The 19,221-nt window shown below is 39.9% G+C and overlaps 2 protein-coding genes across 4 annotated transcripts in view; one reads left to right on the top strand and one right to left on the bottom strand.

Moving 5' to 3' along the window:
- The first annotated feature begins 7,063 nt into the window (after positions 1-7,063).
- Positions 7,064-17,760, top strand: LOC105395204. 2 transcript variants are annotated; one of them, XM_048630745.1, is made up of 5 exons: positions 7,064-7,254; positions 13,787-14,086; positions 14,640-14,811; positions 16,166-16,406; positions 16,958-17,760. In XM_048630745.1, the coding sequence occupies exons 1-5, from the start codon at positions 7,129-7,131 to the stop codon at positions 17,076-17,078; spliced, it is 960 nt and encodes a 319-aa protein (XP_048486702.1). In that variant the 5' UTR covers positions 7,064-7,128; the 3' UTR covers positions 17,079-17,760. The 2 variants fall into 2 exon arrangements, with proteins under 2 accessions (XP_048486702.1, XP_011565446.2); XM_011567144.3 differs by having other exon boundaries at positions 7,065-7,254; positions 14,640-14,802.
- Positions 17,351-19,221, bottom strand: part of LOC119691800 (facilitated trehalose transporter Tret1) — a 46,852-nt gene continuing 44,981 nt past the window's right edge. For both annotated transcript variants that reach the window (XM_048630744.1, XM_011567145.3), the window contains one exon: positions 17,351-19,084. In XM_048630744.1, the coding sequence (XP_048486701.1) occupies positions 17,859-19,084 (1,226 nt within the window). In that variant the 3' untranslated portion in view covers positions 17,351-17,858. The remainder of the gene's footprint in view (positions 19,085-19,221) is intronic.

The raw sequence follows: 19,221 nt of genomic DNA, 5'->3' as shown, positions 1-19,221 counted from the left end.
ACTTATGTAACAAAAGCCGTAATCACATTATGTTTTAGTTAGGTAGATTAGATTATTTATTTACATGTTACGCTTTGCAATTAACTGTTATCTTAAATGGTTCATTTAGACTGACCTATGATGAAGTATGAAGTTCGCAAATGACACCACGAATAGGCCAACCTAGCGTGGGACACCCTCCAGAATGCTGGACCGACGACCTTATGCAGGAAGTGGTTGGATGAGGAAAGCCGAGGACAGAGTATTTTGGCGTTCCTGTCCAGAAGTGGATGACTATTGGATGATGATGATCAGCAGCGGTTCCCCTCATCTGGCCTAATCTTTATTGCCCTAAACTCGTTTTGCATAACTCGTAAGGTCTAAACTTTTTTGGTAGAATCATCACTTCGTCAAGACTTATGTGGCATAAGACTCGTTTCGTCTAAAACTCTTTTGGCACAAACTTGAAACACCTAAGTCTCGTTTGCTCTAATTCTTCGTATTGGTATTATCTTGTTTCTCCTAATATTATCTTTACAAATACTATATTAAGTATGTTTTAAATGTACAAATTGTGGTATTTTTCTCCTACATCCCGAAAATCACGATATTAAATGATCAAAATATCGAAAGTGAATGACCATTATAATTATTACAAACGCCATTAAACCCCATGGGATCGAAACCTAAAGATAGGTGCGACGACGAGCAAAGCGAGGAGGAGCGTGTTAGGTGCACATTATCGTCAAAAGCAAAGCGGAGCGCAGCGAAGCGGAGCGGAGCGTTTCCCACATAGCGGCCACAAATACAAGGCACCAGTTTGCGCTATGTAGGGAGACGCTCCATCAAAGTTAAAGCCAAACGAATATGATTACTTTATATAACCTATGCCATAGCATTATTAGGCTATTCAAGATTTGGCTATACCATTATTAGGCTAAACAAGATTATGCGAAATAACTTTTTACTAAAAGAGATTTATGCCATATGATTTTCGGCGAAACAAGATTTTGACCAAACGTTACTATGCAATACGAGATTAGGCAAATAAATCTTAGGCCAAAAAAGGTAGAACCGATCAGCAGCCTTACCACCATCGATTCATGATCATCGCCTAAGTTCCATTTTCGCTAATCGTTACTCCTACTTCACATTTTGATTTTTTACTAGCTGCACGTGACGTCACCCGAGCGATAGAAAACTGACGCTGCGTTACAAGGGAGAAATTCATAGCACGGACCGTGACCGTGGTATAACTTTTAGTGCCAATTTCGCCATAGTGTGTTAGAGCCTAACCAGGGATTATTGGTTGACTTTTAAGTTTGAGATGACGTATAATTAATGAATCCTTCCCTGCTTACGATCAAACCGACTATGGCGAAATTGGAGCTTAAGTTCTTTGTGATGGGTAAGCCAATCTGTACAGGGGTTTAATTAATCAAAATATGACTTTATCGGGCATATTATTAGCCATGTCTTATCAAAAACGCTTTGTTCTACGTCAGACTGCGATTTGTATCGTCTAGTCGGTATCAGGTTCTCTATCGATCGAGGCATCGATCCGAATATACTATAATTATTATGCGGTAAATCTTCACCACTGTCGAAAGTTTATCCCTGGTTCGATTCTTGGGCAAAATGCTTTGAAGCTGAAGTTATTTTATTTTTTATTTTTCAATTGGTTGCGCTAGTTACCTAGACTTAGGGCCTGTTTCACAATGTCTGGTTAGTGGCTACCTGTAAGATAAAACACATGCTGTCACTGTCAAAAAAATAATAACAGAGAGTGACAGCATGTATTTTATCTCACAGGTAGCCACTAACCAGATATTGTGAAACAGGGCCTTAGTATAGCCGGATATGTGTGAGTTTTATGGCGTAAGTTTATTACAAGTGCGGTAACATTTTAGCTTATACACTCACGGGCAAAGAAACAGTTCCAATCACAAAATGTCGAACCCAACAGCCCTAACTTTTTCAAATATTTAAATTAAAATTTGAACGAAATATTATCATTTTTAGTTGGTAATATCCTAATGCTTAGTTAAATGTACTTCAGTGTTGCAGAAGGCGTCATTAAGCAAGCCTTTTCCGCGAGTGTATTAAAGTAGATATACTTAGTGTAGACACTACTTACATCTAGGCCTAGGCTATGTGAATCCAACAAGATTTATTACTGATATGTTTACAAGCTAGAACATAGACGGGACATAATCTGATCGTCTTCGTTGCGGATCATTACCCGATCGCAGACATTTCGTCAATCTGGATAATGCTCGCCGAATTCGAAGTAAAGGCGGGTACGACATGGAGGTAATAATGAAACATAACCTAATCAACGTCAAAAACCCTCGACCTAAAAGTCGCATATAACTCCTGAACGTCTGATAGGTGATTTTGATAAAATTACCTTTTAAGTAAGTACCCTAAAAAACGAAATAAAAGAAAGTTCAGCCGTTTGGGAGCTAAGGTACTGTTTCACGATTTTGTGTACCACACACTGATACACAGAATCGTGAAACTTTTAACACCCCTATTTTCCGAGGGTAAAAAAAATTCTAGTTGGGCATGATCATGTCATGGTTTTGTAACATAAACGATCAGTTTTACCTGCCACGTTAAGGGCCACTTGCACCAATATATTAAATCTAGATTTAGTGTTAAATCTCGATTTAGTGTCAAGTTTTATATGGATTGACGTTTCTTAAATCGAGATTTGACACTAAATCAAGATTTAAATGTTTGTGCAAGTGGCCTTAAATCTATCGCCCATATCCATGCATGTAAAGCTAGCTAGCCAATATCTGCCTCGGTCGGTAATCTAACCCGGCACTGTAACAAGCACTAATCAATACGCCATGAGGTCGTCTTTCGTACCTTTAAGCTGTGCTTACGCTTAGCCCAATTCGCGTCCATGGCATTTACAATGATATTTCCATAATTTGTAGGTAAGTAATCTATTTAGTTAGGGGAACCCGGGGTAAGACGGGGTCGCGAGGTAAGACGGGGCCACCCACATATATGCAAAACTATACATCTTAGGAATCTGAGTAATGAGCCAATAGAAAGGCTTTAATGATTGACCTTTAGTGCGCCAGTGACAGCAGGTGTGAGCGCGTGAGTTTTTTGTGTTAGCTCAATTGTTTGTTTTTGCGTAGTGTCCATGTTATTTTTGACCGGTAGAAACAACGTCACATCACAGTAAGTAAAACTGTGGCATTTTTGGTAATTGTATGTTTTTATTTAAGGTTTGGTACGCTTTGTTAAAATATGTGCAAAATCACTTTAACATTGAAAGTATTTTTTTTATGAATTATTTTTATAAAAAATATAACGTGGGGCAAGACGGGGTATTTTTGGAGGGGCAAGATAGGGTACGGATCTAGCTTGGTTAAGTTTTTTTTTTCTCCAACCCGATATTTGACATTGAAGAAGGGCTGTAAAATGGCTACAGGGACGTTGGCTAAAAAGACAAAGCAGATACTGCCTACGAAGAAGAATAACAACAAAGATGACTGTGTCTACCTCTACTTGAGTATATCAACAGTCCTACTTTATATCTCAGGAAAACTAGGTCGGATGTCAAAGGTGCAGGCGTTGGGCTCACACTGCAGGTGCTGGTGTTGACGATAAAAACACAGAAGAAGTGTTGTTTAGTATGTTTTGTGCCCCACATAGTATAATTACCCCATCTTACCCCGTACACGGGGCAAGATGGTTTTTTTCCCATTTTTTACATTTCTTAAAATAAGTCAATTCTAATAATTACTTTTTTGGCAAAACTTGTGCCAAAGCGTTCGTCATTAAGTTCCTAATGATTCATAAATAATTGATAACGTTGTGGTTATAAATACCTGTTGCTTTTTAAATTTTCCCTTAGCGTCCCCGTCTTACCTCGGGTTCCCCTATGGTTGGTTTTGGTGGCTGCCCACATTAGATAGATAGATAGATAGATAATTCTTTGTTGCACACACAAACATAAATTACACAAGGAAATGTACAATATAGACGGTACAAATGGCGATGGCGGCCTTATTACTAAGAGTAATTTCTTCCAGACTACCTCGGAGGAGAGAAACTATACAAGAAAAGGTGAAAGTGCAAAAAAATTGCGTGTTATTAAATCATTGTGTACATAAAATGATACTTTTACGTAAATATACTGATAGTTAAGTGATACTTATTTCCTTATATTGTTATCAGATGATGAAGTTCGACGTCTATAGGTAATATTTTTAGTTGCAATTACAAGACCTCACCGTAATACTAATACCCCATTTACATTCAGCCCCTGCCGCTGCCCCTCGCGCTGCCGGCAATAATTCCCTAAATATTCCTGCAGCAGGATCGAGAGGAGTGTGTGTTTACATACTGCCCTACCACTCACTTCGCTTTCAAGTGTCGGCAATGGCAGACGTCGAAATAATTACATCGGCCGCGGTCTCATTTTATATAAATATAAATAAATATAAATATGTTGGGACATCTCACACACGGCCATCCGACCCAAGCTAGGCAGAACCTGTGTTATAAGTGTCGGACAGCTGATATATCTACACAAATACAATAGATAGATAGATACTAAATATAAATATCAACACCCAAGACCCGAGTACAAATATCTGTCTTTAAACAAATATCTGCCCCAGCCGGGAATCGAACCCGGGACCTTCGGCTCAGTAGTCAGGGTCACTAACCACTACGCCATTCGGTCGTCATATAGGGAGATAAAATGTATAGGCAGAAAAATGAAACGACCACTAAGGAGCGACATAACATTATCTGATGCATTAAAATCGGTTCAGTCGTTGCAATTACCTAACTAAACGATCACTATCCGTAGTAGAAACAAAAGACACATGCGTTACTCGAATGTACCCATAGTACCTAACCTACGTAAGAAATTAGCTCTTGATAAAAAATGTTAAAATCCCGAAATTTATTAGACAATCAACTTAAGTTCAAGTGAACCTCCTCCAGGCGCACGGCGAGTACTGAGCGTCGGAGCTGAATGTAAACACGCACTGCCGCTCGCGCTGCCGGTCCTTTGACTTCCGCACAAAAAACCGCCATTTAGGGGAGTGCCGGGCAGCGCGAGTGGCAATGGCAGCGGCATGAGAAGTATCGCGTTTACACACTGCCCTGCCCACTTCCCTGCCGCCTTCCCTGCCCACTTCCCTGCTCACTTCGGCTGAATGTAAACGAGGTATTACATTCAGCCGAAGTGAGCAGGGAAGTGGGCAGGGAAGGCGGCAGGGAAGTGGGCAGGGCAGTGTGTAAACGCGATACTTCTCATGCCGCTGCCATTGCCACTCGCGCTGCCCGGCGCTCCCCTAAATGGCGGTTTTTTGTGCGGAAGTCAAAGGACCGGCAGCGCGAGCGGCAGTGCGTGTTTACATTCAGCTCCGACGCTCAGTACTCGCCGAGCGCCTGGAGGAGGTTCACTTGTACTTAAGTTGATTGTCTAATAAATTTCGGGGTTTTAACATTTTTTATCAAGAGCTAATTTCTTACGTACTATGGGTACATTCGAGTAACGCATGTGTCTTTTGTTTCTACTACGGATAATGATCGTTTAGGTAATTGCAACGACTGAACCGATTTTAATGCATCAGATAATGTTGTGTCGCTCCTTAGAGTCCTTAGTGGTCGTTTCATTTTTCTGCCTATACATTTTTTGCTCCCTATATAAAATGAGACCGCGGCCGATGTAATTATTTCGACGTCTGCCATTGCCGACACTTGAAAGCGAAGTGAGTGGTAGGGCAGTATATAAACACACACTCCTCTCGATCCTGCTGCAGCAATATTTAGGGAATTATTGCCGGCAGCGCGAGGGGCAGCGGCAGGGGCTGAATGTAAATGGGGTATAAACGAGGTAAACCTTAAAAAACATGTGTAAATGTTCATCGATCGGTCGAATGGCGTAGTGGTTAGTGGCCCTGACTGCTATGCCGAAGGTCCCGGGTTCGATTCCCGGCTGGGGCAGATATTTGTTTAAAAGACAAATATTTGTACTCGGGTCTTGGGTGTTGATATTTATATTTAATATGTATCTATCTATGTATTTGTGTAGATGTATCAGCTGTCCGATACCCATAACATAGGTTCTGCCTAGCTTGGGTTCGGATAGCCGTGGGTGAGATGTCCCCACATATTTATATATTTATATTTATTTATCGATTGTTTTATCCCAGAAGTGGTTATCCCTGGTAAATTAGTTCGAAATCCGCAGACAGGTACTTATATACAGTACTTATGTAAGTAAGAGGTTGTGGAGTGATAATGCACAAGTTAGTATGCAGAACTTTGCGTTTGATTATCACTAGTTAGGTACTACAATTATGTTCTCCTTCAGAAATAATTGTTTTCTACTTTCCTAGCACGGTGATGCGTCCTTCTAAGTTTAATAGTTTTATTTAGGTAGTAATAACATTAAATAAAATAAACTCATTATGGCCTCACCCTTACATTTAACCTATGATGTCTCTTGAACCAATGTGCCTTATAAAGTCAAGACACATTAGTAAAAATCGGCTGAGTGGTATGGAGTCGCCAAAAATTTATGGAGCCACATAAAAAAATTAGTTCTCCTTTACTTGGAAGCCCCAAAGGGATGGCATAATTCTACCTCATCTAATGAATCTAAGTTCTAATAAGTACTAATAAAAGACTACATTTAACAATGTATTAGAATTAGATAATACTTAGTTTTGGCTACCCTGAATGATCACTTCGTTTCTGGTTTTAGCATTTTATATTCGATCATTCAGTTTTTAACCGACTTCGAAAAAAGGAGGAGCTTCTCAATTCGTCTTTAGTTACTTATGTAGTTTTCACAAATATTAAGTATTTGTAGTTACTTACTACTTGTTGTAGCCAATTTTCCATGTTAGGCTTAGTTGGGGGTGTGATACCTACGCACTCAAGGAAACAGCCCTTTGAGTTCGGTTTAGTCGGTGTTTACAGCAACATTTTTTCCGAAATCCATCTCAATTCCCCAAAAAACCCACAACTTTATCATGCTAAAGCCGTCTCCACACGCGCCCTATCCCGGCCGTCTTAAGGCGCGGTCACACGCCTCACTGCGCAGTTGCGCGTGCGCAGCAAAACCCTCCGCTCATCCCGGCAGCCGCCAGTCGCCAGACCATGTCCTTGGCAGAAGGAGCCTCTGACTTCGAGACCAGGACTGAGGAAGACAAGCGAGAGAGGATCAACTCTGCGTCCAGTTTAGCCTCCAAGACAACTAAGAAAACCGGGGAAAAGGGACGGCAGGTAAGATTTAGTTAGTTTTTAACCGCTACGGAAAAAGTGGGGTGTTGTAAGTTTAACGTGTCTGGCGTGAATTTCGCGTTAAATTTTTGTGGCCACGTCTGTAAAACGTAAACAAAATCATTTTCTCTATGCTGATTTTTAGCTGTGGTTTAGCCCCCAACCAACAAATATTATAGTATAAATTATTGAACCAAAGCATGGGGAAATACATCAATATTCCCGAATGGTTGTTGCAGTTAAAATCAGTTGAGTAAAACATACTTAAAACTAACATACAGGGCCTATAGTACGAGTTTTGCAATGTAAACGAAAAAAGTTTTGGTTTTCTTCTGTCACCTGCATACATTATCCGTGAAAATTTTCATGATAGTTTCCGCTAAAAGCGCCACTTTGTATGTGAGAAAACTAAAACTTTTATAGTTTTCGACGAACTATCAAACCTGTACAGGCCGATATATGGCATGGCATGGCGCAGTTGTTAGCAACCGCTGTATCGAGGGTCCCGAGATCGATCGATCTGCGGTCGGGAAGGATATTATTTGTTCTCGGGTCACGGGTGTTAAATGTTTGTGTTGTGTGATATCTCCAACGCGCCTTCCAAGGGTGGAGTTATGGGAAAAACACCCAGTTTAGGAGGAGATTCGTGTCCGGAGGTTCGGGGATAAATCTCAGAACCCGAGATATATCTCAGTTTAAAATCTACCCTAAAATATCCGCTTCAAATCTCAAATTTAATGTCAAACTCATAGAAATTTTGACGTTTGACGTTTTACGCGAGATCGCCAGAATACCGTTTTTCCAAATTCACCCGAGATAAACATCATCTCGGCCAAATCTCGGTACTGGAAATGATCTCCGTAACTCGGAAATCGGTACCCTGTGGACTGTATATTTACGGGCTGTGTGTGACTGAGAAATTGCGTTTATAATGATAAACTGGTTTAGTTTGAATATATTTTAAGAAGCTTCCCAAGTCTGCCAAGCGTGCAGATTGTAGATTACACCACAAGTCGAATCCCAAAAATCTTTTCAGTCCGTGACATAACAACCTAACTATACCTACCTATATAGAATATACTTAACACAAAAGATAATGTGAAAATGACGACCGAATGGCGTAGTGGTTAGTGACCCTGACTACTGAGCCGATGGTCCCGGGTTCGATTCCCGGCTGGGGCAGATATTTGTTTAAACACAGGTATTTGTTCTCGGGTCTTGGATGTGCCCGTAAAATGGCAATAGGCCCGCCCCCTATTACATTGGGACTAACATAACACTCTGGCGAAAAGTGGGTGCAGCAATGCACCTCTGCCTACCCCGAAAGGGAGTACATTAGTACAAGGCGTGAGTGCGTGTGTTGTTTTGTATAATATGAAAAATGTCCTAAGAAAATAACTGTTAACTAGCAAATTATAAAATTTTGAAAAAGTTTTGTAGATTACCTAATTGAAAAAAGCCACAAAACGTAATAAAATCCTGATATAATTTAGTTGAACCTTGACTTAGACGAGACGTAGGCAGCAGTTTACCAATTACAATCGATCTAGTTGTAGTTAAAGTTTATAAGTGTCCATTTTCGGTATTGCCCATCGTGGGAATTTAGCTGCGACATAATTGGTGGTAATTTAGAACTATTTGTTCTGCCCACCCACCTTAACAATTTAACATTCGCGAACCTTAGAAATAACTAGTTGAGAACCGCGTGTTCTCTTCCCTCTGTCTAATATCATGACATGAATCCAGCCGCCCGCCCCACGGTTTGTTATAGATAAAATAAACGTCGCTACTTATATCGCGATTCAGCTGGATTAAATACGGCGCTTTGATTGGTATTGACATCGATAAAGAACCCGTGTAACGGCCACAGTACAGCTACGTTCAAAAACTGTAGTTACCTACTAGCGGAAATTAAAGTTTAACTTCGATTTGACAGTGTTTAGCATGTGTCTAAGTTTCGATGTTGGTACGGCCCAACATGTAGGAACTTCCTAATTTAACGCTAACTAAACAGGTCCTTGGTATTAATTTGAATGACATCCATCTTCGCAATGTTTTCCGGAACTCAAGCAGGTATTCATCTTCATCATATAAAATCTTTGGTCTATTATTTTGTGTGAATATTGACTGCTTGACATACAAACCTAGTTATAGTAAGTAGGTACTAGGTATCTAGTAGTTTTAGTATTTTTATAATTCTAATTCTGGTAATATTTATCTGACTATTGAACACTCTGCCCTAAATGTGTAATGATCAAAGTTTAGGGCACTTCCAAATTAGAGCTTTCTCTTTTTATTGCATTATCAAAAACAACTTATTTTACATGAACCATTATTATGTATGTAGGGGCACTGTTACATATTTGGAAACTTCTGCAAATCCATGGTTTCATTACATAACGCATGTAATGTGGTGTTTACACTTAGCAATAAAAATTGCAGAAGTTAATTTGTTCAATGATGTAAACAGGTGTGGCAAGCATGTAAGTTTTTCAAATGTAAACCTCGCGTAAGATTGATTGAATCGTTTTATTCTTATGTGGTTCAAGGTATCATCATTTTCAGGCCGTATCTGCCCACTGCTGGGTATAAGCCTCAAGGTATCATTCATATAAATTGTAATGCAATTAATAATAATGAGAATGCATCTCATTACTCCTCAAGCATCAAAGTTATCTGACCATTACTTCTTTAAGTAATATTTTCACCATCTGGTGTGCAAACCATAATTTTACTACGTCAGATCATTATAGAACGGTCCGTTCGTACTGAATGGGCTTCGAAGCATAACGCCCTACAGTCATTGAATTATTGTCATCAGTCGGAGATTCATGAACAACATCCAGCCATTGTCTTTTTATTGTTATTTTTTCAAGATGGCTGACGAGGTTAGAAATGACATGTGCCTACTTAATTATATATCGACGGTGGAAAGGCAGAATGTTTGAAGCGCCATGATATAAAATGTTCACCAGAGCGATTTAAAGATTGAAATTTTCGAAAAAATATCATATCTCTGTAATTATTCTAGCTATGGCTTTGAAAATTAAAATACGTAAAATTGAAACAGTTTTCTATATAATTCTGTATATGAAATGAATGTACATATTCTATTTACTGTAATAAGGGACATAAGACATAAGCATGTGAAATCTCAGTCAGGTAAAATTGGCTTAAACGACATTAACATTTTAATAAAAAACAATGTAAAGACCAAGGAGATTTAACCATTACACCAGCATAATGTTTTATAATAATTAATGTTACTTTAAACATTCCATAAGAATGAATTAACCGCCAAACTAAGGCAATTTATATCTAAGATGAATGACTTAAAGAATAAATGAACTTATAATTGGACCTCAGAACTCAAGAACGGTTGAACCGATTTTGGTCTAGAAATATTTATGGAAGTCCAAGGAAGGTATAAAAGGTAAGGGTCAGCTAGATTGAAAACAAAAATTTCATAATAAATATCTGCAGTGCCATCCTTTTCTCGAAGCATTATTTTATTATAAACTTTATTAACATATTGTTCACCGCGAAATCACTTTGAGATTAAGATCGAAGTGATCAGGTTTACTTATTCATCAATTAATAATCATAATCCCACCGACATTTCTTCGTCCGTCTCTATGCCACCATTCTGTCACCTTTGTCCACCTTCCGTCCTGCCTTCGAGCCAAGTGTCAAGTTAGTGTGGGCAAGACACATTAGCAATTATAAATTCATAAGCAGCGTCGCTCGCTTTAAACTATCTGTCAGATTCATACAAGATACGCTAGATTTGATAAGCAAGCGACGATGCTTTAGGATTGTTAATGGCTAATATTTAGTGGTGGTAACCCCAAAGGACTATCACAATATGAGTTAGGTCTTAACGTCGAACTAGACGACCATTCTAAAGAAGCACTTGCGTACGAGTATTTTCTTTGTGAACTTAATAAGTATCAAACGAAATTTAAGAAGACAAATGCTGCTAGGGTTGACTCTATGTCCAGAAATGAGACCACAACCATCAGCTGCCATAGAAAACATGAAGGATATATACAAAGCATCTTGAAGAACATTGAAACAAAACCCAGGATATCTCCTTGTTACTATGGAAGATTGACTTTCAAGATAGTATGGCCACATAGCCAAAGTTTTTAATGATCCTAACCACCACCTGAGGAGTTGGATGCAGATGCAAATATACCAGCATCATCTTGTATCTTGATGCATAATCGTAATCATTATGATTAATAAAATCGGCAGGTCGTTAAGGCTAGTCAGAGGCCTTCGGGCGGCTTGAAAACGTCTGACAGTTGGGTTGCCCACTTACCCGACAACTCTCTCAGCACAAGATTGCTTGTGTTCGGGCCCACCAACCCGCGCTAGGCCAGCGTGGTAGACTAGGCCTAAACCATTCCTTTGTTGGAAGGAGACCCGTGCCCCAGCAGTGGCGACGTAATGGGTTGTGATGATGAATAATGATGAGATTTATGACTATCCTGCATCTTGACAGAAATTTAAATATCCCACCCCCAAATAAGACGAATTGATACGGACCATACGATCGCTGAAGAGTGGCAAAGTACCAGGGAACGATGGATTTCCTACGGAGGCATAAAAAGCAGGATAGATTCATGCAATATACCAGATATTGCTCTCTTCAGCGATGGAGGATGATGAAGTGAAGTTAGAGTAAAAGTTAATTTAATTCATGTCCAACTTTTTTATATCTCCTATAAGGTTTGCTTTTCGTTAAAATACCTACTTTATTCTGAAAATTATGGGATACAAACAGGTCGTGGTACTCGTGGTCACTCATTTAAAACGTGGTCTTCAATTTCGTATAATTACCTAACAATTATCAAAATCGGTTAAGTTGATCCAGAGTTTTGGGCTTGGGAACACATTTTCGGTTAGATTTTTATAAAGATAAGAAATGCTGTTTCTGACTAGATTTCGTTATAGGTAAATTATTTAAGAATAAGTTTATTTTTGATATATAATTTTTATTTTGTATAAAAAGTAATGTCATGTTAATACATTGAAAATATTTTATATTAAGAAAGAACCAAATAGTCATAGAAAAAATATTTAATTAAAAAATTTATTATAAATATTTGGTTTGATCCTTTTAGAGAAACGTTAAAATTCCCTACTTGCATAGAAACAGCAATTTAGGAGAAAGGATCCAAGTGCATATTTTTATTAATAACTCAATAAATATTAATTATAGCAACACTATTATTTAGAACCGTAATATAATAGATATTATAATTTAATGTGGTGATTATGTATATTTAATGTGATACATATATTTAATGTGATATATATATTTAATGTGATATATATATTTAATGTGGTGATATATATATGAATTTAATCTGGTGATATAATTAAAAAATATTTATAGTTGTACGCGGCGCCAACTGTCGCATAGACGCACGTCCTCTCCGAATGAACATCCCGGCGGGGTACTAAAGGGACACCATTCCAACCGGTCCTATTTATATATCGGCGTTTTCACGCAATATCGTTCTGGATATAATAATAATATAACAGCTTAAACACCATAAACCGCTTCATTGCGATTCTTTTGAATTGTTTTATATCACTTATATCAATTATCTACAAATCGCAAAAAACCGCTTAAGTGCCAATTGTACCATTAAACAGATTTAGGTAAAGTTGTATTAACCGCCAAACGCCGCGAGTAAGACTGACCGGTAAAATGGTTTAAGTGCCAGTGAGGCTTAAATTACAATTACGTAAAATATGTTAAGTGCTTTTATGTTATTTTTGACAAGAAGGCATTTAGTTTTATATCCATTATGTTTTATTTCGCAATCAGGTAGGTCGCTTAAGTAACTAATGATACAAATTCACATTCATTCAAAATGAATTAAGTCACAGTGTTTTACTGTTTTAGTAAGGTTAAAATGTTTTATATAACTTTATGATTGATCATGTATGTTTGAACATAAAAAAGACTAAAAAAGTGGCTCTTAATACAAGAAAAAAGTATTAAGATTTCCAAAATCACCGATGTCTTAAGCGCCAAAAAAGTGCTCAGATCGAAACGAGACCCGCACCATTCGAAAGAGAAAAATCAGGCGATTCCAACGGTGTATATAACTCATATTCGCCAAAAGTGGCGGATAAAACATTCTGCCTTTCCACCGTCGATATTATGTCATGTCGTAGACGAATTACTATGGCCCAGCCTATATACATTTTTATTAAGAGCTAGGTAGATAGATACCTACTTCTAACTACGACAGTGCAGTTTGATATTCAGATTACATACTTTGTTTAATGTTTTCACCATAATCATTAAGATCTTGGAACTCAATGCTTATCACCCATAGAAAAACGCGGACTCGGGTTATTACCAGTGGGTCTAATGCATCTGTTTTCATCTGTTCAGTGGCGCCGTACGTAAATAGCACTTATGTTGGTGTACTAAACGCCACCTCCTCTTAACCATCACCCAGATTATCAATCCATAACATATTCATGATCATCCAAATTGGCTTATCCGCAGATGTCCGACAGCTACATGTGGAAGGAACAGATCCACACCCTCATGAAGGGAGGAGAGAGCGAGTCCGATATATCGGACTCCGAACATTTCCTTACGAAGGGAGCATTCCTTCTCACTCCCTCTCATGGCCTGAGCATGGAAAAAGCCTCGACCATTTGTGAGAAAATGGAGTTCAAAGGCTGCTTCTCCCTCACCAAGACAGCTACGGGGATCCTGTTCAAGTTCTCCAACGTGGACGATTACCAGATGGTGTTCAAGAAGGGGTTCCACAAGGTCACCGGCTCCAGGTTCTATAGGAAGGTGATTATTGGTTTCGAACGCTTGAAATGAAATGAAATCTTCTACCTGTTTCTGTCTGTCTGCTACGAAATTCTGCATTTGCTTTCATACTGGTATCTTTTATTTATCACATCAAATAATACAATTTACGTTCTCATTCATCTCATGATCATCAAAAGCTATCAAATCAGCAGTAGCTATCAAACATATGTTTTCAAAATTTCACCTCATCCTTACTAACCAAAATTTTCATTAAACAGCTAGGCTTGTTTTTCCCAGATATTTATTTCTTCACCAGTAAATAACAATTAACGTTAATAAATACTTACCTACCTTTCATAAATATTTCATAAGCATCTTTCATAAATTGTAGTAGAAAGAGTAGGCCAAACAAAAGCATGAATAAAACCACCTTACATAGTAATAGAACACCAACCCGCACTAGGCCAGCGTGGTGGAATAAGCCTAAAACCCTTCCTTTATTTTTAGGAGAGCCTTGTCCTAGACCTATCTACCTAACCTAAACCCCACATCTACACTTACCTCCCATTTAATCCACACCTCATCTCCTCAGATCGCGATCCCCTGCCGTCCCCAAAAAACATTCACAATCTACGTGTACGACGTGCCCGACGAGGTGCCTGAAGAGGACGTGAGGCACGCGCTCTACAAGTTCTGCTCCGTGGTGGAGGTGGTGCGGCTGCACTTCAGCGGCTCGCCACGGGAGGGGAACACGGGTGAGTTTGGTGAGTGGACGCGGACGGAACGGGACGGAATGGGGACGGATGGCTGGTGGCAGCAGGAGAAGAGGAAAGAAGGAAAATACGTTTGTGTCACGCACTCTGTGTGCATCTACACAAAACAGAAGTAAAAAGAAAGATGGGCCAGTGTGTTGCTTCCCGGTACAGGTTCTGGCTCAGCTTGACGCTATAGTAGACCATTATAGCGCTGGTTTTCCGATATTAAGTATAGGGCATGTTGAGGTTGTATGTGCTAATAAACGGTTCCGCTCATCTGGCATAATCTTTATTGACCAAAACTCATTTCGCATAACTCGTATGGTCTAAACTTTTCTGGCCGAACCATCACTTTGCCAAGACTTATGTGGCATAAGGCTCGTTTCGTCTAAAACTCTTTAGGCACAATCTTTAAACACCTAAGTTTCGTTTGCTCAAATTTATGTTCGTCTATACCTATGTATAATCTTGTTTCTCCTAATGTTATCTTAATAAATAATATATTAAGTATGTAGTAAATGTACCAATTGTGGTATTTTTCTCCTACATCCCGAAAATCACGATATTGTATGATCAAAAAATCGAAAGTTAACGACCAATATAATTATTACAAACCCCATGAGATCGAAACCTAAAAATAGGTGCGACGACGAGCAAAGCGAGGAGGAGCGTGTTAGGTGCACATGTTCATCAAAACCAAAGCGGAGCGCAGCGAAGCGGAGCGGAGCGTTTTCCAAACAGCGGAAACAATACAAGGCAACAGTTTGCGCTATGTAGGGAGACGCTCCGTCAAAGTTAAAGCCAAACGAATATTATTACTTTGTATAAACCTAATAAACCTATGCCATAGCATTATTAGGCTATTCAAGATTTGGCCATACCATTATTAGGCTAAACAATGTTATGCGAAATAACTTTTTACTAAACGAGATTTATGCCATACGATTTTCGGCGTAACGTGACTTTGACCAAAGGTTACTATGCAATAAGAGATTAGGCAAAAAAATCTTATGCCAAAAAAGGTAGAACCGCTAATAAAATGTTCCCGTACTTGCCATCTAGTATAGTAAAATAGAACGCTTAGCATCGAGATTAGGGGGCAACCACTGAACCAGCACTGTGACTATAGAAAAATTAGAAACCCGCTGAAGACACAATAAATATAATATATGGTGAGTGTGAGTGGTGACCCAGACGCCTTGGCTTGCTGGATAGAGAACCTAAGAAGCCAGAGTAACTGTAGCTCGTCTAGCAAAACTAAAAATCTGCAGTTAAGTACTGTTCTATTCTATCATCTTATTCTTCTGTTGTTGTTCCTGTCCTGTTGTTTAAACAATCTCCGAAAACTCCCTTCTAATTCCAGGAACATCAACCCCAAAGCCACACGTGGACAAGTCCACTCCTCGCGCCTTAACCACCATCGACGGCGAGCTGGTCAGCAGCATGGTGCCCAAGGAGGCCACGGCGGTGCTGCGGGTGACCCTGGCCAACATCGAGGAGGCCAACATCCTGTTGCAGAACGGACTGGACTTCTACGGGGCCACGTACTTTCCGACGGAGCTGGGCACGCCGGCGCAAGCCGCCAAGCTGATCAAGCCCAGCAGGTAAGGGGGGTAAAAGTGGTGTTATTAGCAGAATAGAGGTTATACAATTGTACCTATCCTATGCATAAATCGTTATTATTATTAAATTTTGTTTAACAAAAGTATCAAAAGCGCCAGCCTGAGGAGCGATGGTAGCGAGGTGTGATATGCGCCAGTCTCTCACAACAAAGGGGCAGGTTCAAATCCCGGCTGCCACATGCCGGACACACCTAAGGAGCCACACAACACTCTGGCGTCAGCTTGCTCATCCGACCACTACTTACCAGCTACCTACCTGCCTGTTACCTGATTAAAGTCATCGGTCAACGACATTTCTGGCTTATCTATTGCTGGCTTACTTTGACAATATAGCAACCGAGCAAGCCAGCAATACATTTAACTACATTTAAATGTTTGCTCCACCAACCCGCACTAGGCCAGCGTGGTCAACTAGGCCTACAACCCATCCTTCATTGGAAGGAGACCCGTGCCCCAGCCCACTGCTGGACTTGAAGGGTAGTGATGATGATTAAATATTTGTTGAAAGTCATACTAAGTGTATCATTTCCTAGGGTGACGGGAGGCTCCGTATCAGCCAGGGTGCGCGACCTGCTCCCGGTGTTCGACCAGCAGGGGTTCGCCAGGTTCGCGCCGCCCGCCTCGCGCCTCGTCAAGCCGAGCGGACGCAAGTAGTGGAGGCATGGTCCGGCGACTCCAGATGTTCACTCCAGGAGGGTGACTCTGTAATGACGAAAAACTAACCGAGAGCTGAGCGAGATAAACTAGGGGCTAGCGCAGCAGCGCTCCGAAAATAAGTTTTTCGTCATTATAGAGTGACCCCTCAGTAAGACTTGTCGATAGATTCCCTTAAATGTTACACCAGTGCGGTTTTAGTTATACAGTTTTGTGGAGTGAAAGCAAAAAGTTTAGTTTTTACTGATACTGAGGGAAATAAAAAAACTTCATTGATAGAAAAATAATATACTAATAAAGATTAAATTTTATTCTCTCATAACATGCATACAATTTCATAAAAATACTTTATATATTTGGCTATATTCATTCCATGTGCTTACAAAGTACCTACCAGTATGTATAACTTTGTTCAAATCTAACAAATTTTCATGTACCAATTTGCATTTACGACAACTTAATGTGCCATAATGATTTATAATTATCTGAAACTTACTCATTATTTTGTTATAATATGTATAAGTAAGTATTATGTGTTATTAATTTGATACAATTTTATTAATAACTACTTTGTTTTATTAAAACATTAGGAAACCTGCCCCACTATACATATTCTAAAACTGGCAGATTTTTTACATGTAGGTATCTATCTGCTTACTTCATATCACAGTCGTTTAATTAATCTTACAAATAAGTAGGTATACCATTAAGAACATTTCATTAAGAACGTACTAATTACTTAATATCTAAAATATCACTGGATTGGATCATCTATTTCAGTTAAACTTTAGTATCATACCTTGTTTCACCTCTGAATTTGTCCTCGATTTCTTGTAAACTCTTACCTTTCGTTTCGGGCAGAATGAAGTACATGACAATAGTCCCTACACCCGCCACTGTCCCATACACTAAGAATGTGACCACTTCTCCCAACCCTGACATCATATCCGGTGCGGTTTTGACCACCACAAAGAAAGCCGCAAACGCTGATGCAGAACTAATACCTGAACCTAACCCTCTGCTCTTAGTGGGAAACACTTCACCACACATAATCCATGGTAATGGCACTAAGCCTATAGTCACAGCGCAAATGTAACTCAACAAACACAACAACGGTATGAATGCTAAATGTTCTACAGATTTTCCTTCGGTGAAATACAAAAACATGGACAATCCAACCATGGATAGAGCCGTCCAAACTCCGCTTATGAAACAGAGGGGACGTCTGCCGAATCTCTTAGAAATAACACAGGCTACTACAGACATTACAGCTCTTACTATGTCTATGATTAACATGGACACGTAATGGTCTAGACCTTGACCGACGGACTTACCAACTATTTCTATTGAGTAAAACGCGACAGCATTCACACCGGCAAACTGGTTCGTGATAAAGAAAAGAATCATTATCAACAACGGCTTCCTGAACTCAGGGCATTTGAGGCTCACAATCTTCTCTTTGAAGCTCAACTTCGGCTCGGAGTCTGCCGCCTTCTGCATTTCGACGATTCCTTTCAATTCTTTATTGGCCTCATCGCTGAATCCTCGAAGCCATCCGAAGGATTTGACACCTTCATCTGTTCTTCCTTTTGAGATCAGCCAGGTCGGGCTTTCGGGGACTAGAGTGAAGAGAAGGACCGACAAGATCGGGAAGGCGGTGAAGATAGTGGCGGTCCACTGCCAGGTCAGGAAGGTCCCGATGGTGTGGGCGACCAGGATGGCGAGCGCGATGGCGAGCGAGACTCCTGCCAGGAAGAACCCTCGATACTTGGGGTCCGTGGTCTCCGCAATGTAAACGGGGCCTACTGGACCCAGCAGACCGAAGCAGAGGCCAGTCAGAAACCTCCCCACCAGCATGAGGGTTAGGCTCTTGGAGCAGGCGATGAGGATCCAGCCGAGGAGGATGGGAGCGCAGATGATGATGTGCGAGGTCTTCCGTCCGTACTTCTCCATCATCCAGCCGGATATCAGGCAGCCTAAGGCCATCGGAAGGGCGGCTATTGATGCTGGAAAAAGAAGTAGTGATTTAACATACCGGGCGGCGTAACTTGAAAAAAAGTTTATTGCATTTTTTACGTCATGAGTGCCGTAATTTCTGGAGCAAGGTCGCAATAACTCTTGTGTATTTTATGTAAGTAGCCAT

Source organism: Plutella xylostella, chromosome 27 (assembly GCF_932276165.1).
Source record: "Plutella xylostella chromosome 27, ilPluXylo3.1, whole genome shotgun sequence".
NCBI lineage: Eukaryota > Metazoa > Arthropoda > Insecta > Lepidoptera > Plutellidae > Plutella > Plutella xylostella.
Note: the sequence above shows the minus strand (reverse complement) of the source record. Positions and strands in the feature narration are given on the sequence as shown.